Source organism: Branchiostoma floridae, chromosome 1 (assembly GCF_000003815.2).
Source record: "Branchiostoma floridae strain S238N-H82 chromosome 1, Bfl_VNyyK, whole genome shotgun sequence".
NCBI classification, from domain to species: Eukaryota; Metazoa; Chordata; class Leptocardii; order Amphioxiformes; family Branchiostomatidae; genus Branchiostoma; species Branchiostoma floridae.
Window position 1 is genome coordinate 11900281 of NC_049979.1, and position 23122 is coordinate 11923402.

Genomic DNA, 23122 nt, shown 5'->3' on the forward strand with positions numbered 1-23122 from the left:
GTAAGGTGTGTTTCCTGGTTCCCAGAGCTAAGAGCCACGCAAATATTACCTGTAAGGTGTGTTACCTGGTCCCCAGAGCTAAGAGCCACACACATTACCTGTAAGGTGTGTTACTTGGTCCCAAGAGCTAAGACCCACACAAATATTGCCTATTGTAGTATAAGGTGCGTTACCTGGTCCTCATACCCACACATATATAACCTGTAAGGCGTGTTACCTGGTTCCCAGAGCTAAGAGCCACGCATATATTACCTGTAAGGTGTGTTACCTGGTCCCCAGAGCTAAGAGCCACGCAAACATTACCGTACAGGTGTGTTACCTGGTCCCCAGAGCTAAGAGCCACGCAAATATAACCTGTAAGGTGTGTTACCAGGTCCCCAGAGCTAAGAGCCACGCAAATATTACCTGTACGGTGTGTTACTTGGTCCCCAGAGCTAAGAGCCACGCAAATATTACCTGTAAGGTGTGTTACCTGGTCCCCAGAGCTAAGAGCCACGCAAATATTACCTGTAAGGTGTGTTACCTGGTCCCCAGAGCTAAGAGCCATGCAAATATTACCTGTAAGATGTGTTACCTGGTCCCCAGAGCTAAGAGCCACGCAAATATTACCTGTAAGGTGTGTTACCTGGTCCCCAGAGCTAAGAGCCATGCAAATATTACCTGTACGGTATGTTACCAGGTCCCCAGAGCTAAGAGCCACGCAAATATTACCTGTACGGTGTGTTACCTGGTCCCCAGAGAGCTAAGATATTTACCCGATGAATGTTGGACTAACTACTAGGGGCAAGGAAGCGACTTCCGGGATAAATAGGCGTAACAAAGTTACTGTTTTGAACCACATACTCAGGTCAATTCTGATTACTTGTTTCATAGAATAGTCTAGAATAGGACTTACCTGTTTAAGGGCTTACATAGAAATGAATATGCCCCAAAAAGCCATGTTTTAGGCGATCAATTTTGAAATGATATTGGTATAAAGCTAGCAATATGGCGGAACTGTTGTACTGCCGTCGACGAAACTATTCTCATCAATGGGATTGAAGCATCTTGGAAGGTTGACCAATAGCAGCGTTAGGTAGCGTGGCGCCTATAGTGTGCGCGTCGCCGTTATTCGGAGGCCATAATACCTCGTCTTATTGAGCGCCATTTTGTGAGTTTCGTAAGAATGTTGTGAATTCATATTTCTGTACATTTGTGACATTTACTAGCGTTTGGGTATGGCACAGGAAAGGGTAATCGCTCTGGTGGACATGGACTGCTTCTACGTGCAGGTGGAACAACGGAGGGACCCGTCCCTGAGGGGAAAACCGTGCGCTGTGGTCCAGTATAAGAAGTGGCAAGGGGGAGGGTAAGGAAACAGCACAGTACAGTCAGTAGTCAGGTCCTTATCACTACTTTACAGTAGCGTAGAGTAGACTTCTTCGGTTTGGTAGGAGTCTGTACTCCATGGTCCTCTTTTGTTTGGCCAGCTTGTGCTCAGCGCAGCACCTCTGGTCAAAATAATCAATATAGGCAGCAGGCTAGATAGAAAATATGATATGGAATTCCCTAGAGTAGAAAAGAAACATTACCAAAAATGGGAATTTTGGTAAATACAGTGCCCGTAGGTATTGAGGAACCACATGTAGAAGAGCAAGGGGCCAGTCCCAGACCGATGCACTTAGGCAGGTACACACTGCGACTTGATTTCACAGTAGGACTTTCTGTGTGTTTATTTAAGTTCGTGGTTGAAATGTTACAGTGGTAGATCATACCGTAGATGTACAATCAAAACATATACATGTACCTGCAATGTCCTGATTTGGAAGTGGAAGGTAAAAAAATCAGGAAGAATACAACCTCCTCAAATGTTTTAAGATTCATGCTGCAATGGCTGTAAATGTACATTTTGTTTCAGGATTATTGCTGTGGGATACGAGGCACGAGCAAAGGGTGTGACACGACAGATGCGAGGGGATGAGGCGAAGAAGAAGTGTCCAGAGATAACCCTGGTCAGGGTTCCCGAGTCCAGGGGGAAGGCTGATCTCACCAGGTAGGAGGTTATTCCACTAATCTTGTGGGAGGCCTGCGCTTTTCACATTTTTCCTCACGCCACCCAGCCCAGGTGTAAAAATTAGTCCCTGACTTCAGTTGAGGAGGAAAAAGGCAATGGGAGGAGAGGGATGAGCTATACCGTACACTGGATAACAACTCTGGCCTCAAAATCACTATGGGCCTACCTTTTCCCTCACCTAAAATGTGTCACTGATTAATGTCAAGATTAAAAGGTTGTTTTTGCTCTTCACAGATACCGCGATGCAGGCCGTGAGGTGATTGAGGTCCTGTGTAAGTTCAGCAGGTGTGTGGAGAGAGCCAGTATCGATGAAGCCTACATTGACCTGACTGAGGAGGTAATGAAGAGGCTAGAGGAGAGGGGACCAGACAGTGTCACTGTGGACATGCTGTCCTCTACACACGTCGCCGGCTGGCAAACAGACACTGCTGGACAGAGTTCTGAATCTGAGGAAATTAACTTAGGTTGGAACTCAAGACACCTGTACTTAATAGCTATTATACAATGTATAGAATATAGTATATGCAGTATAGCATGGATAGTGTTATAGCCTGTAAATTGTAGAATTTTCCCTGTAGTTTTGTTTTTGCAGGGACCTTTCCACTACTAAATCATGATACCAGAAATATGCGTTTCCTTTGCTGATTTGTTTCAACCATGAGTTCAGAACACCCTCCTACTGCAAAGATAAGTGAATTTACAGTACGAATGGCTGTTTTTTGCTGATTGACAGATGGTCGAGCTGTTGGAGTGTACCAATGGCTGGACAGTCTGAGGATGAGAGATGCCAGCATGTATGACCGGCGCCTGGCCGTGGGAGCAGCCATCGCTGAGGAGATGAGGGCTGCAGTGGAGAGGGAGACTGGCTTCCACTGTTCTGCTGGCATCGGTCATAACAAGGTCTGTGACGCATACCGCAGTTAGTTGAGTCCAGAATATACCAGCTCATCCTGTATGTTGGTTATCAAAGTGGGATAACAAGGTTTGTGATGTACACTGCCGTTAGTTTAGTCCGGAATATAAGCAGTGGTATAACAAGGGTTGTTGGGATTGTGAACTATTGACACTATAACACACACACACTCAGTTTTTCAATGGACCAGCACTAAGAAAAAAACCTCAGTTTTTCAATGGACCAGCACTAAGAATAGGTGCATCTCTTGGCAAAGCCTGGAAACTCTCTTTTATATTTCCATGATTTTTACTATTTTGCTGATTTTTGTATTGTTTATGACTGTTAATGGAAATATACAGCTGTTATCACTTTAAAGCCTTTTTAGTGTAGCCTAGGATTGCACCATGAGTTGTTTTGATAACAGATCACTTTTAAATAGGACACATGTCTGTGGTGTCTTGTAGGTTCTTGCTAAGCTGTGCTGCGGACTTCACAAGCCCAAGCAGCAGACTGTCCTGCCCCACGCCTCAGTACCCCAGTTGTACAGCACACTCCCCATCAAGAAAGTGTAAGTAGTGCCTAACTCACTTTTTGAGAGTCAACATATTTTCAGTGGTATTGTCCAATTCAAAATCATGTTTGAAAGCATCTATGAACCCATCAAAAAATAATCATCTTACCCACTTTTGAACTGAACAAATACTGTAACTTCTACTGTCCCTGACTAGCAGTAATGGTATTTCCTACTTATCTATTGTCTGACAACTTTCAGCCATCCAGTTTTCAAGTTATTAAGCATCCCTTTCCTCCGTATCTGTGCAGTCGAGGTTGTGGAGGGAAGCTGGGAGCGTCACTAACTGAAGAACTGGGTGTGGAGTATATGGGACAGCTGGCTGCCTTCTCGGAGAAGGAACTGCAAGCAAAGTGTGGGGATAAGTGCGGGTAAATACTATGTGTTCTTTGTCTCACGTTAAAAATTACTATTGAAGACCAAGGTTTGTGCAGACTGGTTAAATCAAGCTTCTGGTAGCGCCTCTACTGGTCGGCCCCTGACGGGAAATTGCTGAACATTGGCTGAATATTTATTATTTGTGTTTGGAAAGACTGGTTTTAATATATGTTGGAACTTTTCTTGAACTGTTATAAGAAACAGTGCAGTCCTGACATACGTATGAATAGTGTCATGGTGAGGCATATGTTGTTCTTGATTTTAACATTTGGGCTCACAATTTAAAGAGTTGAAAGCTTTTTTCATCGTTTATCCAAAGCCTATGAAAAAAGTTACAAGAGATACAAATTCATGTAGATTTAAGCTGTTTTGAAAGGATTAAGTAACTGATCCATCCTATGTAAGATGTCTTGTTTTCAATGGTCTCCTTCCTCAATATAGCACTTGGCTGTACAACTTGTGTCGAGGTATTGACTATGAGGCAGTGAAAGACCGCCAAGTTGCTCAGTCCATTGGCTGTGGGAAGAACTTCCCTGGCAGGGAGTGTCTGGACACTAAGGAAAAGGTGAGCATAGTTGCATTTGCCTATCTTTGTAGCCTTGGTACCTGTAAACAGTGCGTAACTCTACTAAAATGCCTAACTCTTCCAAAGTCCTGAACTGAAAGAGTTAGGCATTTAAGTAGAAAAGGAAGTTCTTCATTTCAAAACCTTAGAAGAGGGTCGTCAGAAACATTTTCGAGCCCATGCCCTAATTCACTTTGATCACCATTTGTGTTGGGTTCACCTTGTTCACCTAGCATTTCATATTCAATAAATTATTTCTTACACCCTCATGAATGTTGTAATGGAACAACCCAAGTGACAATTTGGCATGGTACCAAAAGGGCAATGACCCTAATTGACGCAGGCGCAGAAGGCCGAAAACGAGTCCCTACAGTATTTTAGCCTATTTTCGACTTTTAGCAGGAAAATGTAAGTACATTTCATATTGGTGAGACAGTGTAGGTTGCAGATGTTCAGATTCGGCCAAAAAACTAGGTTTTGGTCCATCTTTTCGGCCTGTGCTGACCCCTAATTTCAAGTGCCGAGTCCCAAAAATGACGTCATGAAAAGCAAGATGGCGGCAAGGTTTGACCGCTGGAATAGTTGCACCGGTCAGAAAGTTTAGATATTAGACTTTTGGACACTTGAGATAGCGGGCTGCTGTGTGGGGTGAGTTCTTATGACCTGGAATGTTCACGAATGAGATTATGACACCCTGAACTTGCTAATTTTAACATTATCGCCAATGAGGATTTCTATAAGTGGTCACTGCTCTGCCAGACTTTGGGTTTGAGGGTTTTAGGGCCTTTAGGGCTAATATTTCCCATGAAACTGGTTATGTAGGTAAGAAGCAGGTTTCCACAGACTCACCTGGCTCATGATTTTTTACAGTTTCTTTGATTTTAGTGAATTTTGGCCATTTTTGTTAGTTTTTGTATTCTTTAGCTGTACTGCAGTATGTAACAGTCCTCAAATGCTTACAGGTCTACCCCAAATAACATTTTAGTACAGATTTAGGCCCCTAAATGGAGGTAGAGTAGTGTTCTTATGCCAGGGTGAGTAGGTTTTAATCATTTTTTCCTGTTTTTGTTACTTTTTGCCAACTGACAGGGGGTGTGTCACTAGCCTAGAATACACTGCCACAGCCCCCTGATCCAGCTTCTCAGAAAGTATCCCCAAGGGACCATTCCAGGTCAGAAACCTTTGAAATTTGGGGTGATTCTTCGCAACCCCTTTCCGCACCATGTGCAATTATTGAAATTTGTCAATGTTGAACTTGAAGCCCCTACAAGGGCAATGACCCTAATTGACGCAGGCGCAGAAGGCCCAAAACGAGTCCCTACAGTATTTTAGCCTATTTTCGACTTTTAGCAGGAAAATGTAAGTACATTTCATATTGGTGAGACAGTGTAGGTTGCAGATGTTCAGATTCGGCCAAAAAACTAGGTTTTGGTCCATCTTTTCGGCCTGTGCTGACCCCTAATTTCAAGTGCCGAGTCCCAAAAATGACGTCATGAAAAGCAAGATGGCGGCAAGGTTTGACCGCTGGAATAGTTGCACCGGTCAGAAAGTTTAGATATTAGACTTTTGGACACTTGAGATAGCGGGCTGCTGTGTGGGGTGAGTTCTTATGACCTGGAATGTTCACAAATGAGATTATGACACCCTGAACTTGCTAATTTTAACATTATCGCCAATGAGGATTTCTATAAGTGGTCACTGCTCAAAATTGACATTTGACAATCTTGTACAGTGTAGGCTAGGACTGTTCACAGGTTGTAGCAGCTGGCCCTTCTCACCAGCCCAAACAAATATTTACCCCCAGGTCCGACCAATAGTGCAAGTGTATGCTTTAAACAAAGTTGTGGATTCGTGGTCTGAGGTAGAAAAGTCTGTTCCTCCCATTTGTTCCTTCTTGTCTCTTCCATCAAGGTAGGTAGTTAGGAGTGAGGTAGTTAGGACACTGTGATGTAAAAAGTGTTTCTATTTACCTGACCAACCCTAGCAAAAACCTGCCAATCATAGCCTTTTCTTGGTCGACAGCTGGCAAGCGACATTAAATTTTGGGTCTGATATCTGAGTGATGAAATACATGTATAAAAAAAATATAACAGATTTTGTATAAGTTTGGTTAGTTGCTAGAGTTACACTGCACAGCTGATTCTAAAGGACCTGATGTAATTTTGTTATTTTGACTCTCAATTTACATAATTATATAAAAAAAGATATATAGCCCATAGCTGAACATTTAATATGCACACCTGAAAGTCAAAACTATTTGGTGTGACCCACCTTATCAACCGATATGGACAATCACCTGCTTACTGTAATGATCACTCAGTCACTCAGTCCCATTACTAGTAAAGATACTTAATACAATATGTCAATGTTAACTATTTTCTCTAAATATGGGTCATATGTATCATATTCTACGTATACTGCAATGACTATCATAGACATCTTAAATTGCTGTACATTGGTGTTGATTCGGTAGCAGCACTGCGTTATCATGTAGTATATGTTGTTAAAAAAAGAAACCATATTTTTTTTGACAAAGATAAATTGTTAAACAATACAGTACTTCAGCCACCCTCCATGTGAAGAGGTGTTGATGTGTACAAATGTGGCGGTAGCAAGCACCCTTGTTGTATTACATGGGCAAACATGTGGGTATTGTCCCTCTCTCACCTGCATAAACATGCTGTTACTGTAGTACTCAGGTGATGTTAACAACTCACCATACTCATCACACAGGGGCTACCTGTCTCTATGCTGGGGCCACATTTTGGCTGGGCATTTTTTGGAAATGAATAAAATGGTACAGAAAAGATAACAAAACACACAAAACTTGAATTAGCATGATTTATGTTCATTTCTTGAATATACACTATTGTTTCCGTTCTCGTTACTAGCTCAGCTGGGCACTGGTTCAGAAATGTGACACCAGCACTAGTAACAGTTGTGATTATGTTGACATGCCTCCCCAACCAGAGCTTGGTGGGGAAGATTGTGACCTTCCTTATCATATGCCCCTTTGGAGGGCAGAACAGGGCTGTCTCTTGGACCGTCCTTCCGTCCCAGGAGGGAAATTTGCTTGTTGGGGCAAAAAATAATTTAACCCCATCCATTTCAAAAAGAACATGAAACTGTTGAAAATTTACCCTGAAGAGCTTAAATTGACATATTTAAGCAGAAAAATCAACAACATGGGCTCCCAAACAATGAGTAGGACAGAAAAAAAATTAAGCTGGAGACAGCCCTGCTGCAGAATAAAACAAGGAATATTATTAGAAATTACAATTGTTCCTACCAACCTCTGCTTGGAGAGGATCTAAATTAGTGATAGCAAATGTGTTGTAGATGTAACTGCAGTTTCTTTGGGACAAGACCAGGAAAGTGTTTTCATTCACATTGATGTAACAATGTATAGAATCTTGTTAGTGGCCACTATTGTTCTAGTTGACTGAAAAATTTGCCTGAAGATAGTCAAGGAGTATGATGTACCAGTGCTTTGATTACAAATCATTACATACATGTACTTGCTAAATTACAGGTTATATTCAAAATTACCAGCACCAGTCACGTCTAAGCTAATGTACCACCTATTCAAGGAATATTGATCACCCTATAGTTGTTTATTTGGCACTCCATAATACTGTCATTCTCTTTATATGCGCAGTGCAGGTAGGCATCAGACTTAAACACCTGCACAGCTCCAATTTTATGTGCACTAACTTGCATATGCAGGTGGTATGTCCATGATGCTGGAATGTGTTTATCTCTGAAGGTGTCCCCAGTGTCACCTGAGCAGTAGTTTATTGTACCGCCATGGTTGAAAGAATGTACTGTCATTGTGTCCCTTCCCTGCCTACAAGGTGCCAGTAGTACTCGGACAGAAAGGGCACAATGGGAACACCCGTTAGCGACCCACTTTCTCACGGGCGAGTGCGGTTATGTTGCCAGTGTTGTTCTGACCACTATTGTAAACAGTGTCATGTATATCCCATAAGTACAACAGACGATGCCAGCAGAAGAAAAAGTCGATCTCAGCGGAAATTGTTCCCTTGGGTCCGCATATGAAATAAATCTCATCTGATTCTCTATTGGACATTGGCATCTTGTTTTGGCATATGAAATACATCTTCTGTGGTACATCAACTGGGCATTACTGATTGAATCCCCAGACAAAGGATGCTGCAGTATGAATGCCTTTATATAAAACATGACCCATACACTTCGATCAATGGGATAAAGCAGCTACTGCAAAAAGTGGAGGCATGTATGACAACAATGCGTCTATCAGTTGGATTTGCACATCTGAAGCTGCAATGTTAGGAACATTTCCAAATATTACAATCTTATTTTGCCATATAGCAGCCTAAAACTGACAGTGCTTTAGAAATACAAATGTACCCCTACAAATACCCCTACATATAGACATCTATATGACTATGTTTGTTTCCATGTATTGCAGGTCCTCCATTGGCTGACTCAACTGACTTCAGAGCTGGCTGAGAGACTGCAGAAAGACAGAGAAATGGTAAGGTTTGAGTTGCATTGCATAAAATTACCTAACAATCGAACATAAACATTAGTGAAGACTATTTACTGTAGAAGAAGTGTGACTTCACAGCAACTGCTTTCAATTTAAGGGCTTGACCTACATGTTATAACAAAAAACGTTCACACACACAGAAAAAACTAGGCCACACCATATTGATTCTCCTTGGTTCTCAGACAGTTTAAGGTGAAGATTTAGCAAGAGGATGTCATGGAAATGGGGCCGGGAGGAAAAACTTGATACTGACTGTATTCGCTCTTCAAAACTGAGTAATCTAAGGTATAAACCTGGTCCTCAGGCTCTGTTTCTCAATCTGAGAAGCGATGACTTAAATTGGTGTTGACATAGATAGTAAACTTTATTTGATTGTGATGAGCATTATTTTACTAGTCCAGTGGTTAGCAGCCCTGCCTCTGGAACTAGAAGCCATGAGTTTGATTCCAGCTCACCCAACATGCACACAACCAAAAAGGGGTGAAGTCCTTAGGATGGAAAGTTAAGTCGTGGCGCACTGTTCATGTGCTTGTTGGAAAGAGCCAGGGGAATTTAACAGGTAAAATGAACCTGTAATAGTGTAAATACTGTACATATTGCCTGTCTTCTCTGTCACGACCTGTGGAAGAAGAGCTCTTCAGTCAGCTTGACTGGATCAGTATCACTGTGACTATGGTACTGTTCCTACAGAATAACCGTGTGGCTAAGCTGCTGGTGGTTGGCTTCCGGAACGACGGCAGCCCGCCTACCTCGGCATCCCGCTCCTGCGCCATCCACCGTTACGAGGCGGATCAGCTGTGCAAGGATGCCTTCATTCTGCTGAAACAGTTCAATGTGGCGGGGAACCATCAAGCTGCCTGGTATGCCAATGTCATGGTTTACAGATAGGGGTAACATATGCACATATGCAAGTCCTCAATTGTCCTCAGGTGATTCAGGAAATCATGACATTTTCTTTCTCCGAAATACCATATGTTAAATGTATTTGCTTTTGTCTACTAAAACGTCGTAAAATGACTCGCTGGTAGTAGCATAAGATATGATCAGCTCAGTACTTTGCACACTGCACTTATACCGAGTGCTTTGTAAAAGGGGCTGACTTTGACAAGAAAGATGAATTTGACACAATGATTATAATTATCAAGGATGCCTACATGTACAGTTGTTGAATTGACCAGTAGTGTAAGACAGTCTAGACGTTAAGACAGTGTCAAAGTGTAAGGTCAAAATGCTTCAGGGTAGATGACAAAATTATGTTGTTGTTTCTTTAAAAATCAGGTCTCCAGTAATAGTAACAAGATACATTTTGGAGTGATTTTTTTTCAGTGATACTAGTGTAAAGATAACAAACTGCTGTTATTATTATTATTTTTTAAACTTCAGGTCTCCGGCGATAGTAACGCTCCATCTTGGTGCCAGTAAGTTCATAGAAGCAGGAGGCACAGCCAGCGGCAACATCGCAACCTTCTTGAGCAAGACACCGAACATCAAAGTTACCACTGGGAATCAACAAACCAAAAAGGAAACCACACAACATGAAGCCAAGGAAGAGAAGAGGACATCTGGAATAGCGGCATTTTTCTCTCCCAGCCAAAAAAGTCCTGCTAGGGAAGTGGATAGGGAGATCAGAACTACACCATGTACAGCAGTACAGGTTAAAACCTCACCTGCAAATACTAGCTCAGGACAGGTACAGAAAGTGTCTTTCTTTGCCAAGTTTAAACAAAGCACAGCAGAACAAGAGGGAAAGTCCAGAGAGGGAGGCATCCCTCTGACAACACAGTGTGATGGAACACCAAGGAAAACTGGTTTCTTTGCCGCAAAGTCTTCAAAATCATCCTCTCTATCAGGATCTGCACACTGTCCTGACGATACACAGGAGGACCTGCAGGGGAAAGAGTGTGACAGACGTTCCGACACAAGCACTGTTAGTCATCCGTGGGACGATGTACAAACTCAGTTTGAAAGTTATGCTCGGGGCACCGGACCTAATGATGCCAATGGCACAGCAAGCAATTCAGATTCCAATGGAGAAGGATCACTACAGGAAAGCACAGAGTCAGACGGACACGGCTGTGCTGCTACCTCGGATAGGTGTGTGTCTGTAACAGGAGACACTTCCTGCGCACAAGTGGACAAGGAAGACGTCATGGCATGTGAGAAGTGTGGGAAAGACGTGCTAGCCTGGGAGCTTCCTGAACACTTGGACTTCCACTTTGCCATGGAGCTACAACAACAACAACAACAACAACAACAGACTTCAAATGGCATCAGTGGCGGTACCCACCCAAGTGGCAGTAATGCCAGCAAGGCCACAACAGGTGCTGCAAAGAAACCTGGCAAGAGACGGGGTCGTCCCCCCAAAAGGCAAAAGATGGACCATCCCACACTTGATACATTCTTCAAACACAGGAGCTGAACATTGTGCCCTGAAACTATGAAAATATGTAATTATTTATACCTCAAATGATATGTTTTCTTGACAATGTGAAAAGGAGTCTGATTACTAATAGTCATGTGAATTTGTAGTGTGTAACTTATTGAAAATATTGTGCCTATATGAGTTTGCATATTACATAATTGTACATTGCACATTCATGAAATTTGTGTACTACTACATGTACTTGAGGGTTTTAATGGTTCAAATGTGGTTATTTATGTAATTTCTCATTATGTAGTATTGTAGACAAGCCTGCTGCAAATCATATTTTTATGATAAACAACTTATAAATACAATAAAATGTAAATTGTATTTATCCAATTTGAGAGACAGCTTGCTAATTTATAAAAATACATGAAATATTGTATATCATATATTATGAATATCTACTTTTTGACTTTGGAGTGAATTAAATAATTTGTTAAAAGCCAGTGCCTGTGCTTACCTGTGAAGCTGGTGTGTTTTGCCAAAAGCAGTTCTGCTCACTAACCAAATCTGCCTCATGTCATTCAGATGAAATTAGTATACCTTGTTGAGAAACTGTGTTACATATGTAGGTTTCAAAGACAATTCAGATGACATGTTATGATACAGTAGAATGAGTATACTTACTTGAACTAGACTAAAAAATGCAATGTAATTATAACAGTTTTAAGAACTTTGGATAACAACAAAGTGGTTTGCAAAATAAAATTTGAGGTGTGACATGTTATTTTGTGTTTACTAAAATCCTAAATTCCTTCCTTTTAGACCCCAAAGATTAATTTCACCTAACTGCACAGACAATGATTTGAGTTGCATGAATGCACAGTAGTAGGTAATCTAGGATTTTAAAAAGTAAGTCTCCTGCTAATGCATTATGTGGTAGTATTTAATTATGTCGAAATTCCTGGTCCTGAACTCATACTCGTACTGATTACCCTCCTACTGACTTCACACTGGTCCTGCCCCTGGTGCTAAACTCATAATTAACACTAATTATCCTCCTACTGACTTCACACTGGTCCTGTCCCTGGTGCTGAACTCACATTCACACTAGTCATCCTCCTACTACTGACTTTTCACTGGTCCTGTCCCTGGTGCTGAACTCACATTAACACTAATTATCCCCCTACTGACTTCACACTGGTCCTGTCCCTGGTGCTGAACTCACATTCACACTAATTATCCTCCTACTGACTTCACACTGGTCCTGTCCCTGGTGCTGAACTCACATTCACACTAATTATCCCCCTACTGACTTCACACTGGTCCTGTCCCTGGTGCTGAACTCACATTCACACTGATTACCCTACTACTGACTTCACACTGGTCCTGTCCCTGGTGCTGAACTCACATTCACACTAATTATCCCCCTACTGACTTCACACTGGTCCTGTCCCTGGTGCTGAACTCACATTCACACTAATTATCCCCCTACTGACTTCACACTGGTCCTGTCCCTGGTGCTGAACTCACATTCACACTGATTACCCTACTACTGACTTCACACTGGTCCTGTCCCTGGTGCTGAACTCACATTCACACTAATTATCCCCCTACTGACTTCACACTGGTCCTGTTCCTGGTGCCAAACTGATTCACACTGATTATCCTGAAAATATAGACACACCCCTGACAATACAGTAGAAAGCAAGAAATTATACAGTAGAAAGTAAGAATATGAAAAAATGAAATGCCCCTCATTTTGACAGCCAGCTGAAGCCATTGCTCGAGGGTTGGCAAGAGGGGTCAGACGCGAGAGGATTTAGGGGATAGGTGTAACCAGTATGCTCACCACCCTACATTTAAGAGTGTAGCAGGTGGAAACTGTGTGCATTGCCACTCAAGAGTACACTACCCAGAGCCCCCTAACCCCACCTACCTGACCAGAAAGGTGTCAATCAGTTACCAGTACTTGAAGATTCAAATCATCTCTGAACAGACATGAAACTTGAGTCACTTAGTCGGTACTACAAGCATTACAATTGTATCTGCTCCACTGACTCATATTTTCCATAAACCTGCATCTATTGTGATAGAACAGTACAAGAAGCTTAACACCTGTCTCTTCCATAAACCTACTTATATTGGGATGAAACCAGGCCAGCTATTATAAGAAACTTGACAACCCTACACCTGCATCTATCAAAGTAAAACCAAGTCTGTTATTTTATAAGACGTGTTTCAGCTGTAAACCTGCTTCTATGGGGGAAAAACAATTCTATTATTACAAGAATATCTACAGCCCTAGTCCTCCATCTATTGGGAAAACGTGTTTTCATAAGCTTCACAGTCCTTAATCTAATGGGGAAAAAAGTCTGTAATTGTAAGTCAATATACTTCACATCCCAAACTCACTCACTATCCGTTGCATCTATGGGTAAAAAAAAGTCTGCTATCATAAGAAGGTTCACCGTCCTAAACCTGCATCTATTGGTAAAAACAAGTCTGTTATTATAAGAAGCTTCACAGTCCTAAATCTAAAGGGGAAAAGTCTGCATCTATTGGGAAAAAAACATTTTTTTTATTGCAAAAAGCTTCACAGTCTTAAACCTGCATCTACTGGTAAAAAAAATTTATTATCAGAAGCTTCACTGTCCTAAACCTGTGTCTATTCGGGAAAAAGAAGTTTGGAAGTTTGTTATTGTAAGAAGCTTCACTGTCCTAAACCTGCATCTATTAGGGAAAAAAGAATTCTGTTATCATAAAATACTTTAAAGTCCCGAACCTGCAGTTATTGGTAAAAACACAAGTGTGTTATTATATGAAGCTTCACGATCCTAAAACTCTACTAGGAAAAAATTTTTAGTTCAAAGCCCCAACCTACGCCAATGGTAAAAAAAACAGGTCTGCTATTATAGAAAGCTTCACGGTCCTAAACCTGCATCTATTGGGAAAAAACAAGTGTGCAGCACCAAAAAAGGAAGTGTGCAGCGCAAAAAAAAGGAAGCATCTAGCAAAAAAAAGTGTGCAGCACAAAACGTAATTGTGTTGCACACGAAAAAACAAAGTGTGCAGTGCAAAAAAAGTGTGTTGCACAGAAAATAGCTGTTGCACATTGTTGCTGTCGACTACGGTAGAATACAGTAGAAAGTAGGATGCAGTTGAAAGTAGGAGAATGCAGTTGAAAGTGGAAGAATATTGCAGAGCATTGAGAAAATAGTTTGAAAACATTAACTTTAAGTTGTATTGAACTCTTCAACACTAATGCAGTAAGTTACATTTCTATATGTATTTCTGTCTGTTCTTAGTTCTGTGGGCTACCACTTTTCTGCTGCTACTTTGCCTGCTCTCGGCCCATCCATCCATCAGTCCCATAGCTGATCAGCCCAACTACAAAAACAATCTTGACCACAGTACCAAATATTCCTTATCTTAACCCTAATTGCACTCACTCATTAATAGCCATGACAATGTCATACATTTTGAAGCAATTTATTTCTTTGCTGAGCATTGATGTTTACTACAATGATTATTTCTAATAATTATTTAGGTTGATTGCAATACTTGTTACCATCTACTACTGCTCATTAGCATCATTATTCAATCTAGCAGTTTACTCCGTTTACAGTCAAGAGCAAGACGGAAGGCTCAGATGGACACTGGAAGGCTCAGATTGGACACTGCGTGATGGGAAGCATTATGACATTACTGAGTTTGCTCAGCGCCACCTGGGAGGGAAGCTGGTACTGCAGAGATCGTCACAGCAGTCATGAAGGTGATGATGAAAGATGTATCACTGAAAAGTTGTCAAAAATAATATCAATGGTTAATTCTGGTATATATTGGCTTCTGTCGCTAGAATGACAATTGTCTTGTTCTGGATGTATATGGATTATACATAATGTATGTCCGTAAACAAAAGCCTGACACTCAAAATAAAGCAAAGTCTTTTTCCAGGGCCATGTTCACAGACACTCCCCAGCAGCCTACTCGATGCTGTTGCAGTACTGTGTAGAGGAAATAGGAAGAGCTGCTGATCATAACGGCAATGTCAAGTTACACCACGAGAGGTATGTTTTCTTACAAGACTTGTTCATGGCACTCATGTAAAATGCACAGACAATGCACAGACAATGTTATTAAATTCATGACTGAAGAATGTAGTACCAAGCACGTAATGGATACCATTCAATTGCAGCACTTATATACATAAGATAACATTTGATGTAATCAGTATTATGCATGGTCTTTCCAAACAAAAATTTAGACCGGTCATAGTTACCATATTGTTTTACCTAATGATACTAGATTTACATATCTATGTCCACACAACACACAACCTAACACAAGCATTTGTTATCATACCAAACAATGAACAGTGATGTTACTTACAATTGTCTCTTACTGGCATCAGAGTTTGCTCAGCAGTCGGGAGCAAGAGGATCCACCAGGACGAGGACGTGCTGCCCGCCCCCCGCGATCTTGTGGATGGGTCGGGCGGGCAGTCCGACCATGGGGACAGGGGCCTTCTCCTGGTGTACTTCTTCGCCAACGCACAACATGTTCGAGGCCCCTGATCCCCAGGCAAAACCTTGGCCTGAGAAGATAAGGGAACACAATCATCAAACAGGGCATCCATGACGAATTTCATCAGGTTGGATAACAAGTTTCTTTATTCACAACCAAGATTTAGGCAATCACAGCTGAAATCAGCTGTGACTTTATCTTGGTTGCAAACTAAGAACCTTGTCATCGATGAGAAGAAGCAGAAATCAGCAAGTTCAGACAGAAACTGACAGGACTCATACACACTGGGACAGTCCCATGTTTGGGTCCTCTCCAAGCAAAGGTTTGGATCCGACTTTTTTAAAACATGTGTTAAGGTGGTTTTGTCAGGCTTTCTATGTTGCAGTGGCAAATGGTAAAACTGTACAAACAAGAGTTCAAAGACCTTATATCTCCCAAAACTACATCTCCATTTTTCATGGAGATAAACAGAAAGCCTGTCAAGAGAACAGCCAGAGCCAAACCTCTGCTTGGAGAGTAATTTGTCTGGGATTTAGTTTCAAACAACTTGAAAATGTTAACTTGAAAGTTCATTGGTGTTGTTAAACGTCATTCTTGAACTAGTTTAACTGTAATATCCAACACAAAAATTTGACTCACACAAATTGTCGACTGAACAGCACCCGTCTTTGTCAAGGAATGAAGAATCCACTGCTCACTGAGTTACGTGTTCTATCTGCATAATGTGATGTCATGACAGCAGTGGATTGTTCTTCCCTTGACAAAGACTGGTGCTATTCAGTCAACAATTTTTGTGCTGGATATTACAGTTGAACTAGTTCAAGAACTTGACAATGAGTATTTTTTACTGTACCTTGACTAGTAAAACAGTACGACTGCCTGGGTCCTGCTGCTACCTGCCGAATGTCGTTTGACAGGCCGTGGACGGTCAGGGGAGTGGCGCTCGGTGTACCACAGGCTCTATTGTCGCCAAGTTGCGCCTCCCACCTGTCCCCCCAGCAGAGAACGGATCCTGAATGCAAAACAAGAGAAGAAAGCAAGAGTCAGGGATGCACAAGATACATGGGGTATATAAGCATATGAATGACAGTCATAGATGATATTGCAACACAGGAAAACCAAGGGAAAACTTATAAGTAAGAGTATAAAGTAGGTTTACCTGTAGAACTAAGGGCAATACCGTGGGTTTCCCCCATAGCCACCTGTACCAACTGGCACTGGGACAGGGCCTCAATCCGTGTAGTGGTCCAGATGATATGAGGCCCCTCCAGAGCTGTTGTAAAAAGAGAAGAGAAAAAAGTTCTCATAAATTTGTATCAATACTTCTCACTGTGGGACCGCGTGGCACGATCGTCAGCTCGTTGGTCTCAGGCCCGAGAGGTCCGGGGTTCAAATCCGCTTGTCGTGTCACCGATCTTGTGCCCTTGGGAAAGGCACTTTACACGACTTTCCCCACTTAACTCAGGTGTGAATGAGTACCTAGCTGCGGCTAGTGGCAGTGACAGGCCTTTGTGGTGGCGACAGGCCATAGGGGCATGTTCGGGCATGACGCACCCGCCATGACACATGAGTCAGGGGTAGGAGGAACCCCTTGAATCCTTGGTCGGAAGTCCTCCTAGGAGACGGAAACTCCAAACAACAAAACCTGCATCTGCTGGGGCCGTCTTACACGTTGCATACAGTTGCCCCTGTAAGACTAGTGCGCCAGTGGACGAGAGGATGGAGAAGGTCGAGCACACCCCTCCTTCACCTTAAAAACCTAAGTGCAGGCCAGGCAGACGGGTCGCCTTAAACCCGTCTGCCTACCATTGTCTTTCGAGACAGACGGATGCGAATGAACTTCTCACTGAAGCTTGAACATGTACATGTATGAGCAGAAAGAAGGCTATCAGAATTAGCAGCTTTCAATCTAATTACTGTTGGTTACTGAAACAATACAGATGAGTGACTTACCCAGTTGGCATTGGTGGTTTGCACCACAGCCATATACATCGCCTGCTGGGGTGATGGCAATGGTGGAGTTGTCTCCGCAGCAGACGTCGACAAAGTCTGAGGCTGTGGTCCAGGGGGAAAGGGTCAGAGCCGTCTCTGTAGGAACATATGAAGAAAGAAATATTTCACAACTGCTGCTTGGATTGGGAGAGAAGCCACCATACCAACAGGTTCACAAAATGAAGCTATGTTGAAGTTGACTTTACGTATCAACCCAAGAGCATTCTTCTACACTGAGACAAAACCGCGTCCTAGAACTCCAATGGGTTAGACCCCGTCTGAGTTCTAGGGTTTGGTCTCTGCGTAGGAGAATGGACAAAATTTACTCAAGATCTTGGTACTCACCCCTCAATGATCTTTTCAGGGCGCGACGGGCTCTGATCCGTCCCAGCTGCCCAAAGTGTGGAGCCCCGCAGGAGGCGATGTTGTTGCCGACGAGGACGGCCAAGTGATTGCCGCCAGTCGAGATCTTGGTCACTGGCGCCCACCACCCGGGGACTTCCTGCAGACGGGGCCCGATGTTGTAGTAAACCCTGTTGCTGTCCTGCACAAAAGTGGGAGACACAGATTTGATTACATCTAAGCTGGCTGTATATACATGTGAGTAAAGCTGTCTGTATTCTTTTTAGGAAATGCAAAGAACCTTCATCAAACATTGGTAAAACATAAGATTAACACTAACCCTCAACTGTCCGGCCCAGAAGAGGCGGCCGCGAGTGTCGAGGATGACTGTAAAGCTGTCGCCACAGGACACTGCAGCCGCCACGAGGCCAGATGTGTTGAGGGACGTGGAAGTCACCCGATGGCCGTCCACGTCCCCTGCGGTGGGCCTCGCTAGCTCCCCCTCATCATTGTTCCCGCAGGTCCATACCTCTCCCTCTCCCCCGGCGGCCACGTCCACAATGATCTTACCTGCAGGTAAGGCCACCAGGGTAGGCAGGAGCCGCCCCTCATAGTCCAGGTCCTCCTCATCCTGAATCGGCTCCTCCTCACCAACTATGCCTAGCTGGCCACAATCATTCTCTCCAAAGGACAGGACCTGGCCACCTGGACGGGGAGACAGAGGGGGGGCTCCGGAGAGGGGTCCCTGCGGCAGTGAGGGGGATGAGCTAGGCGAGGCCCTTGGCTCCAGACCCGTTTTCTGCATGCATGTTGATGGGTGAGAGAGGAAAAAATTACCATTTGATTCAAGTTCAAGATATAAGCATCTAAGTTAGAAAAATAACTAAAAGTAGAGATAGAAAAAGAAAAAATAAATAAATGAAGACAAAATGGAAAAGTATAAAAGAAAATAAAAACAGAAAAATCAAGCTCTTCACAAGGTAAAAAGAATAATACACATATATTTGATTTATCTGAAGTAACGGCTCACAGCTATAAACACTTTGAAAAAAAGGTGGGCACACTTGACGAGCTACTTACTAGTCAAGGCCAAGAATTTGTTGACCTCGTCCTGGAGGGAGGTGCCGCGCCTGACCCTCAGTTCATCAAGCTGCAGAAAGACAAAAATGCTTGTCAGAATAATTAATTTGACTTACCATAGATTGTCAACAGAGTTCACCTTAGTTTGCCATGTCATAATAGCCAATCTCCAAGCAGATGTATCAGCCGGGCTCGTTTTTAGTGGTGTGTATGCATCTCTTTTCTGTGTTTCTGCAACTCTTGTACTATAATGCACAACTTTATCAGTTGGAAGGCCTCCCAGAAACGCGTCGGTCCAGCGAGATGTAGACGGGCAGAAAAAAACACACAAATTTAACGTAGTTGAGATGCTCCCTCCCACTGGTGAGGGAACTTGGAGTAAACTTGATACTTACTTGATGCTGGTCACAGCAAATTAAGTCTATTTACTTACGGTCAAGGCGATGAGCACCTTCCTGTCCACGTCCTCTTCCTCCCAACTGCTCATCCCTTTAGCCTCGCGCTCCAAATGAAGTTCTGTAGGTACAACAATGATGCAATGGTCCGGAAACATCATGACGTCACAGTTTGTTTACAGCATAGAATATTGGGACAGTTTGTGTGTCGGTGTAGCGTTTAGTGGACAACGCATCAACACGTTACACAAAACATGCACTTCAACACCGCGCTACGCAGCGCTTTCAGTACAATTGATTGACTACAAACTGTACCGGCATTCCGTGCGGTAAACAAACTGTGTCACAGTTTGTGACATAACGACATTAGTTTGATACATGTTTGAACAAAAGCGGTATTAAATCTAACGATATCAACCTTGTTTGGGACAACAGAGACATTTTATTGCGCGTCTGTACCGAAACACAGTACACCATTATACATTGTAGCACACCTCGATCGGACCAAGGAGGCTCTTTTTCAACCTCATTGGACAGACGAAGACAGCATATGCAGAAAACTGATAGCCTATTGTACAAGTAGACTCACCTTGACTTGCTTCTTAGTAAGGCCTGTATCCAGTGCCTCTGCTAGCAACGCTGCCAGCCTGGGGCAGCCTGGGCTGATTTTCATCAGCCCCCTGCCCCACAGCTCTCACAGTTTCGTTTGCTGTTCAGGAGTCAGCATCATACCGAAGTGATGATGTAACTCGAATGGCGTAACCAATGGATGGCGTAACTGGAGGAAAACATACAATGGGGTACACCACACAAGTTAGCAGCATATGCAAGACAAACATCCCTGAGCAGGGCTCGAAATTAATTTTTGGGATTAGGTTTTAGATTTGTGATAAAGAATATTTGGGTGCACCACATAAAATAGATTGTAAGCATAACCTAATTACTAGTACCATACTGCCTAACGTTCATAACTAAGAAAACTAATAAATAAACAAGTGACCGTAGGTAACATAGTCTGTGACGTCGGTCAGGTATATGTTGGTTGTTTTGTCTTCTTTGGTGACACGTGACGTTGTGCTTATATCCTATAATGATTTTTTATGGTGTTAAAAATTGTTTTATTTAAAGTTGCTTAATATATAATAGGGGGAATTTGAGTTTACATATACATAATACACACAGACACACACACAGAGACACACACACACAAACAGCTTACATTGTTTCTGCATCAATTTCAATGTGTTATATATCAATAGAAAGCATGTGTGATTTCCTTTCATATGGTATCAAATTCCTTATGAATATAAATTCGTGGAACGAGCACCAGGGCTGCTTACGTCAGTGGGTCAAAAAAAAAAGTGCCCAAATTTCCTTTTTTGTGTGCAACACTGTATCGCCCTGCTGGTATGGGTGCGTGTGTCAATGATTCAGTCTGTCCTTTCTCACATAATCTTTGGCATACAGAACATCCAAGTTTATCTTTAACATTTTAGTAGAGTATATGTGCCGTTTTGGCAGTTGGATGACCAAATCAAGGTGCGGAGGAGCCATTAAGGTGAATGCCACGTTGACTGTCGCACGGATAGAGCGTAACAGTCCCCATTGACAATGTATTGCGCCAGAGTATTTTCGAGCTGACGGGCGACAGGATAGGCAGAGCGTCCAACGTTTGCCGTCAGGAGACAATCCCCGCCGGACTCCGTCGTCCTAGCGCCAAAGACGCGGCCTGTAGGACTGTCTGACCGAGTTAGCAGGGTAATCAGGCGTCTACCTGTGCAAGCCGATGACGTCACGGCCAGCTGGACAACTGCGAAAGTTATAAATCGCGATATTGGAGAGGTTGAGACCACCAGCGACATCGATTTTAGGCCTGTCCCATGCGCCTTGGCCGGGCGCTTAGATCGAGCACCATGGTGGGCGACCACAAGGACCCGGGGTTCTGTAAAGCCTTAAGAACCTTAATTTTACTCTGTCCCCATTGACAATGTATTGCGCCAGAGTATTTTCGAGCTGACGGGCGACAGGATAGGCAGAGCGTCCAACGTTTGCCGTCAGGAGACAATCCCCGCCGGACTCCGTCGTCCTAGCGCCAAAGACGCGGCCTGTAGGACTGTCTGACCGAGTTAGCAGGGTAATCAGGCGCCTACCTGTGCAAGCCGATGACGTCACGGCCAGCTGGACAACGGCGAAAGTTATAAATCGCGATATTGGAGAGGTTGAGACCACCAGCGACATCGATTTTAGGCCTGTCCCTTAAGAACCTTAATTTTACTCTGTCCCCATTGACAATGTATTGCGCCAGAGTATTTTCGAGCTGACGGGCGACAGGATAGGCAGAGCGTCCAACGTTTGCCGTCAGGAGACAATCCCCGCCGGACTCCGTCGTCCTAGCGCCAAAGACGCGGCCTGTAGGACTGTCTGACCGAGTTAGCAGGGTAATCAGGCGCCTACCTGTGCAAGCCGATGACGTCACGGCCAGCTGGACAACGGCGAAAGTTATAAATCGCGATATTGGAGAGGTTGAGACCACCAGCGACATCGATTTTAGGCCTGTCCCTTAAGAACCTTAATTTTACTCTGTCCCCATTGACAATGTATTGCGCCAGAGTATTTTCGAGCTGACGGGCGACAGGATAGGCAGAGCGTCCAACGTTTGCCATCAGGAGACAATCCCCGCCGGACTCCGTCGTCCTAGCGCCAAAGACGCGGCCTGTAGGACTGTCTGACCGAGTTAGCAGGGTAATCAGGCGTCTACCTGTGCAAGCCGATGACGTCACGGCCAGCTGGATAACTGTGAAAGTTATAAATCGCGATATTGGAGAGGTTGAGACCACCAGCGACATCGATTTTAGGCCTGTCCCATGCGCCTTGGCCGGGCGCTTAGATCGAGCACCATGGTGGGCGACCACAAGGACCCGGGGTTCTGTAAAGCCTTAAGAACCTTAATTTTACTCTGTCCCCATTGACAATGTATTGCGCCAGAGTATTTTCGACCTGACGGGCGACAGGAAAGGCAGACCGTCCAGCTCTTGCCATCAGGAGACAATCCCCGCCGGACTCCGTCGTCCTAGCGCCAAAGACGCGGCCTGTAGGACTGTCTGACCGAGTTAGCAGGGTAATCAGGCGTCTACCTGTGCAAGCCGATGACGTCACGGCCAGCTGGACAACTGTGAAAGTTATAAATCGCGATATTGGAGAGGTTGAGACCACCAGCGACATCGATTTTAGGCCTGTCCCATGCGCCTTGGCCGGGCGCTTAGATCGAGCACCATGGTGGGCGACCACAAGGACCCGGGGTTCTGTAAAGCCTTAAGAACCTTAATTTTACTCTGTCCCCATTGACAATGTTTTTGCCCCAGAGTATTTTTTCGAGGTGACGGGCCACAGAGGTAAGGCAGAAGGGTCCAACCGTTTGCCGTTAG

General features: G+C 43.6%; 2 protein-coding genes and 1 long non-coding RNA gene across 3 annotated transcripts in view; 1 reads left to right on the forward strand and 2 right to left on the reverse strand.

Annotated features, from left to right (window-relative positions):
- LOC118421918 overlaps positions 1-1123 on the reverse strand; it is a 3337-nt gene extending 2214 nt beyond the window's left edge. Inside the window, exon 1 of the long non-coding RNA XR_004831869.1 lies at positions 896-1123. This is a non-coding gene — a long non-coding RNA (uncharacterized LOC118421918). The remainder of the gene's footprint in view (positions 1-895) is intronic.
- LOC118421887 (DNA polymerase eta-like) overlaps positions 1-12143 on the forward strand; it is a 26751-nt gene extending 14608 nt beyond the window's left edge. The window contains exons 2-11 of the mRNA XM_035829396.1: positions 1130-1348; positions 1898-2032; positions 2288-2517; positions 2787-2953; positions 3413-3516; positions 3771-3890; positions 4339-4462; positions 8916-8981; positions 9687-9856; positions 10380-12143. Of these exons, the coding sequence (XP_035685289.1) occupies positions 1218-1348; positions 1898-2032; positions 2288-2517; positions 2787-2953; positions 3413-3516; positions 3771-3890; positions 4339-4462; positions 8916-8981; positions 9687-9856; positions 10380-11415 (2283 nt within the window). The 5' untranslated portion in view covers positions 1130-1217 and the 3' untranslated portion in view covers positions 11416-12143. The remainder of the gene's footprint in view (positions 1-1129; positions 1349-1897; positions 2033-2287; positions 2518-2786; positions 2954-3412; positions 3517-3770; positions 3891-4338; positions 4463-8915; positions 8982-9686; positions 9857-10379) is intronic.
- Positions 12144-14415: 2272 nt separating this feature from the next.
- LOC118428193 (regulator of chromosome condensation-like) lies at positions 14416-19027 on the reverse strand. The gene is made up of 7 exons (XM_035838195.1): positions 18563-19027; positions 18226-18424; positions 17842-17976; positions 17048-17161; positions 16742-16900; positions 15754-15958; positions 14416-15157 (listed from the first exon to the last, which is right to left on the reverse strand). The coding sequence occupies exons 1-6, from the start codon at positions 19025-19027 to the stop codon at positions 15783-15785; spliced, it is 1248 nt and encodes a 415-aa protein (XP_035694088.1). The 3' UTR covers positions 14416-15157; positions 15754-15782.
- Positions 19028-23122: the final 4095 nt, after the last annotated feature.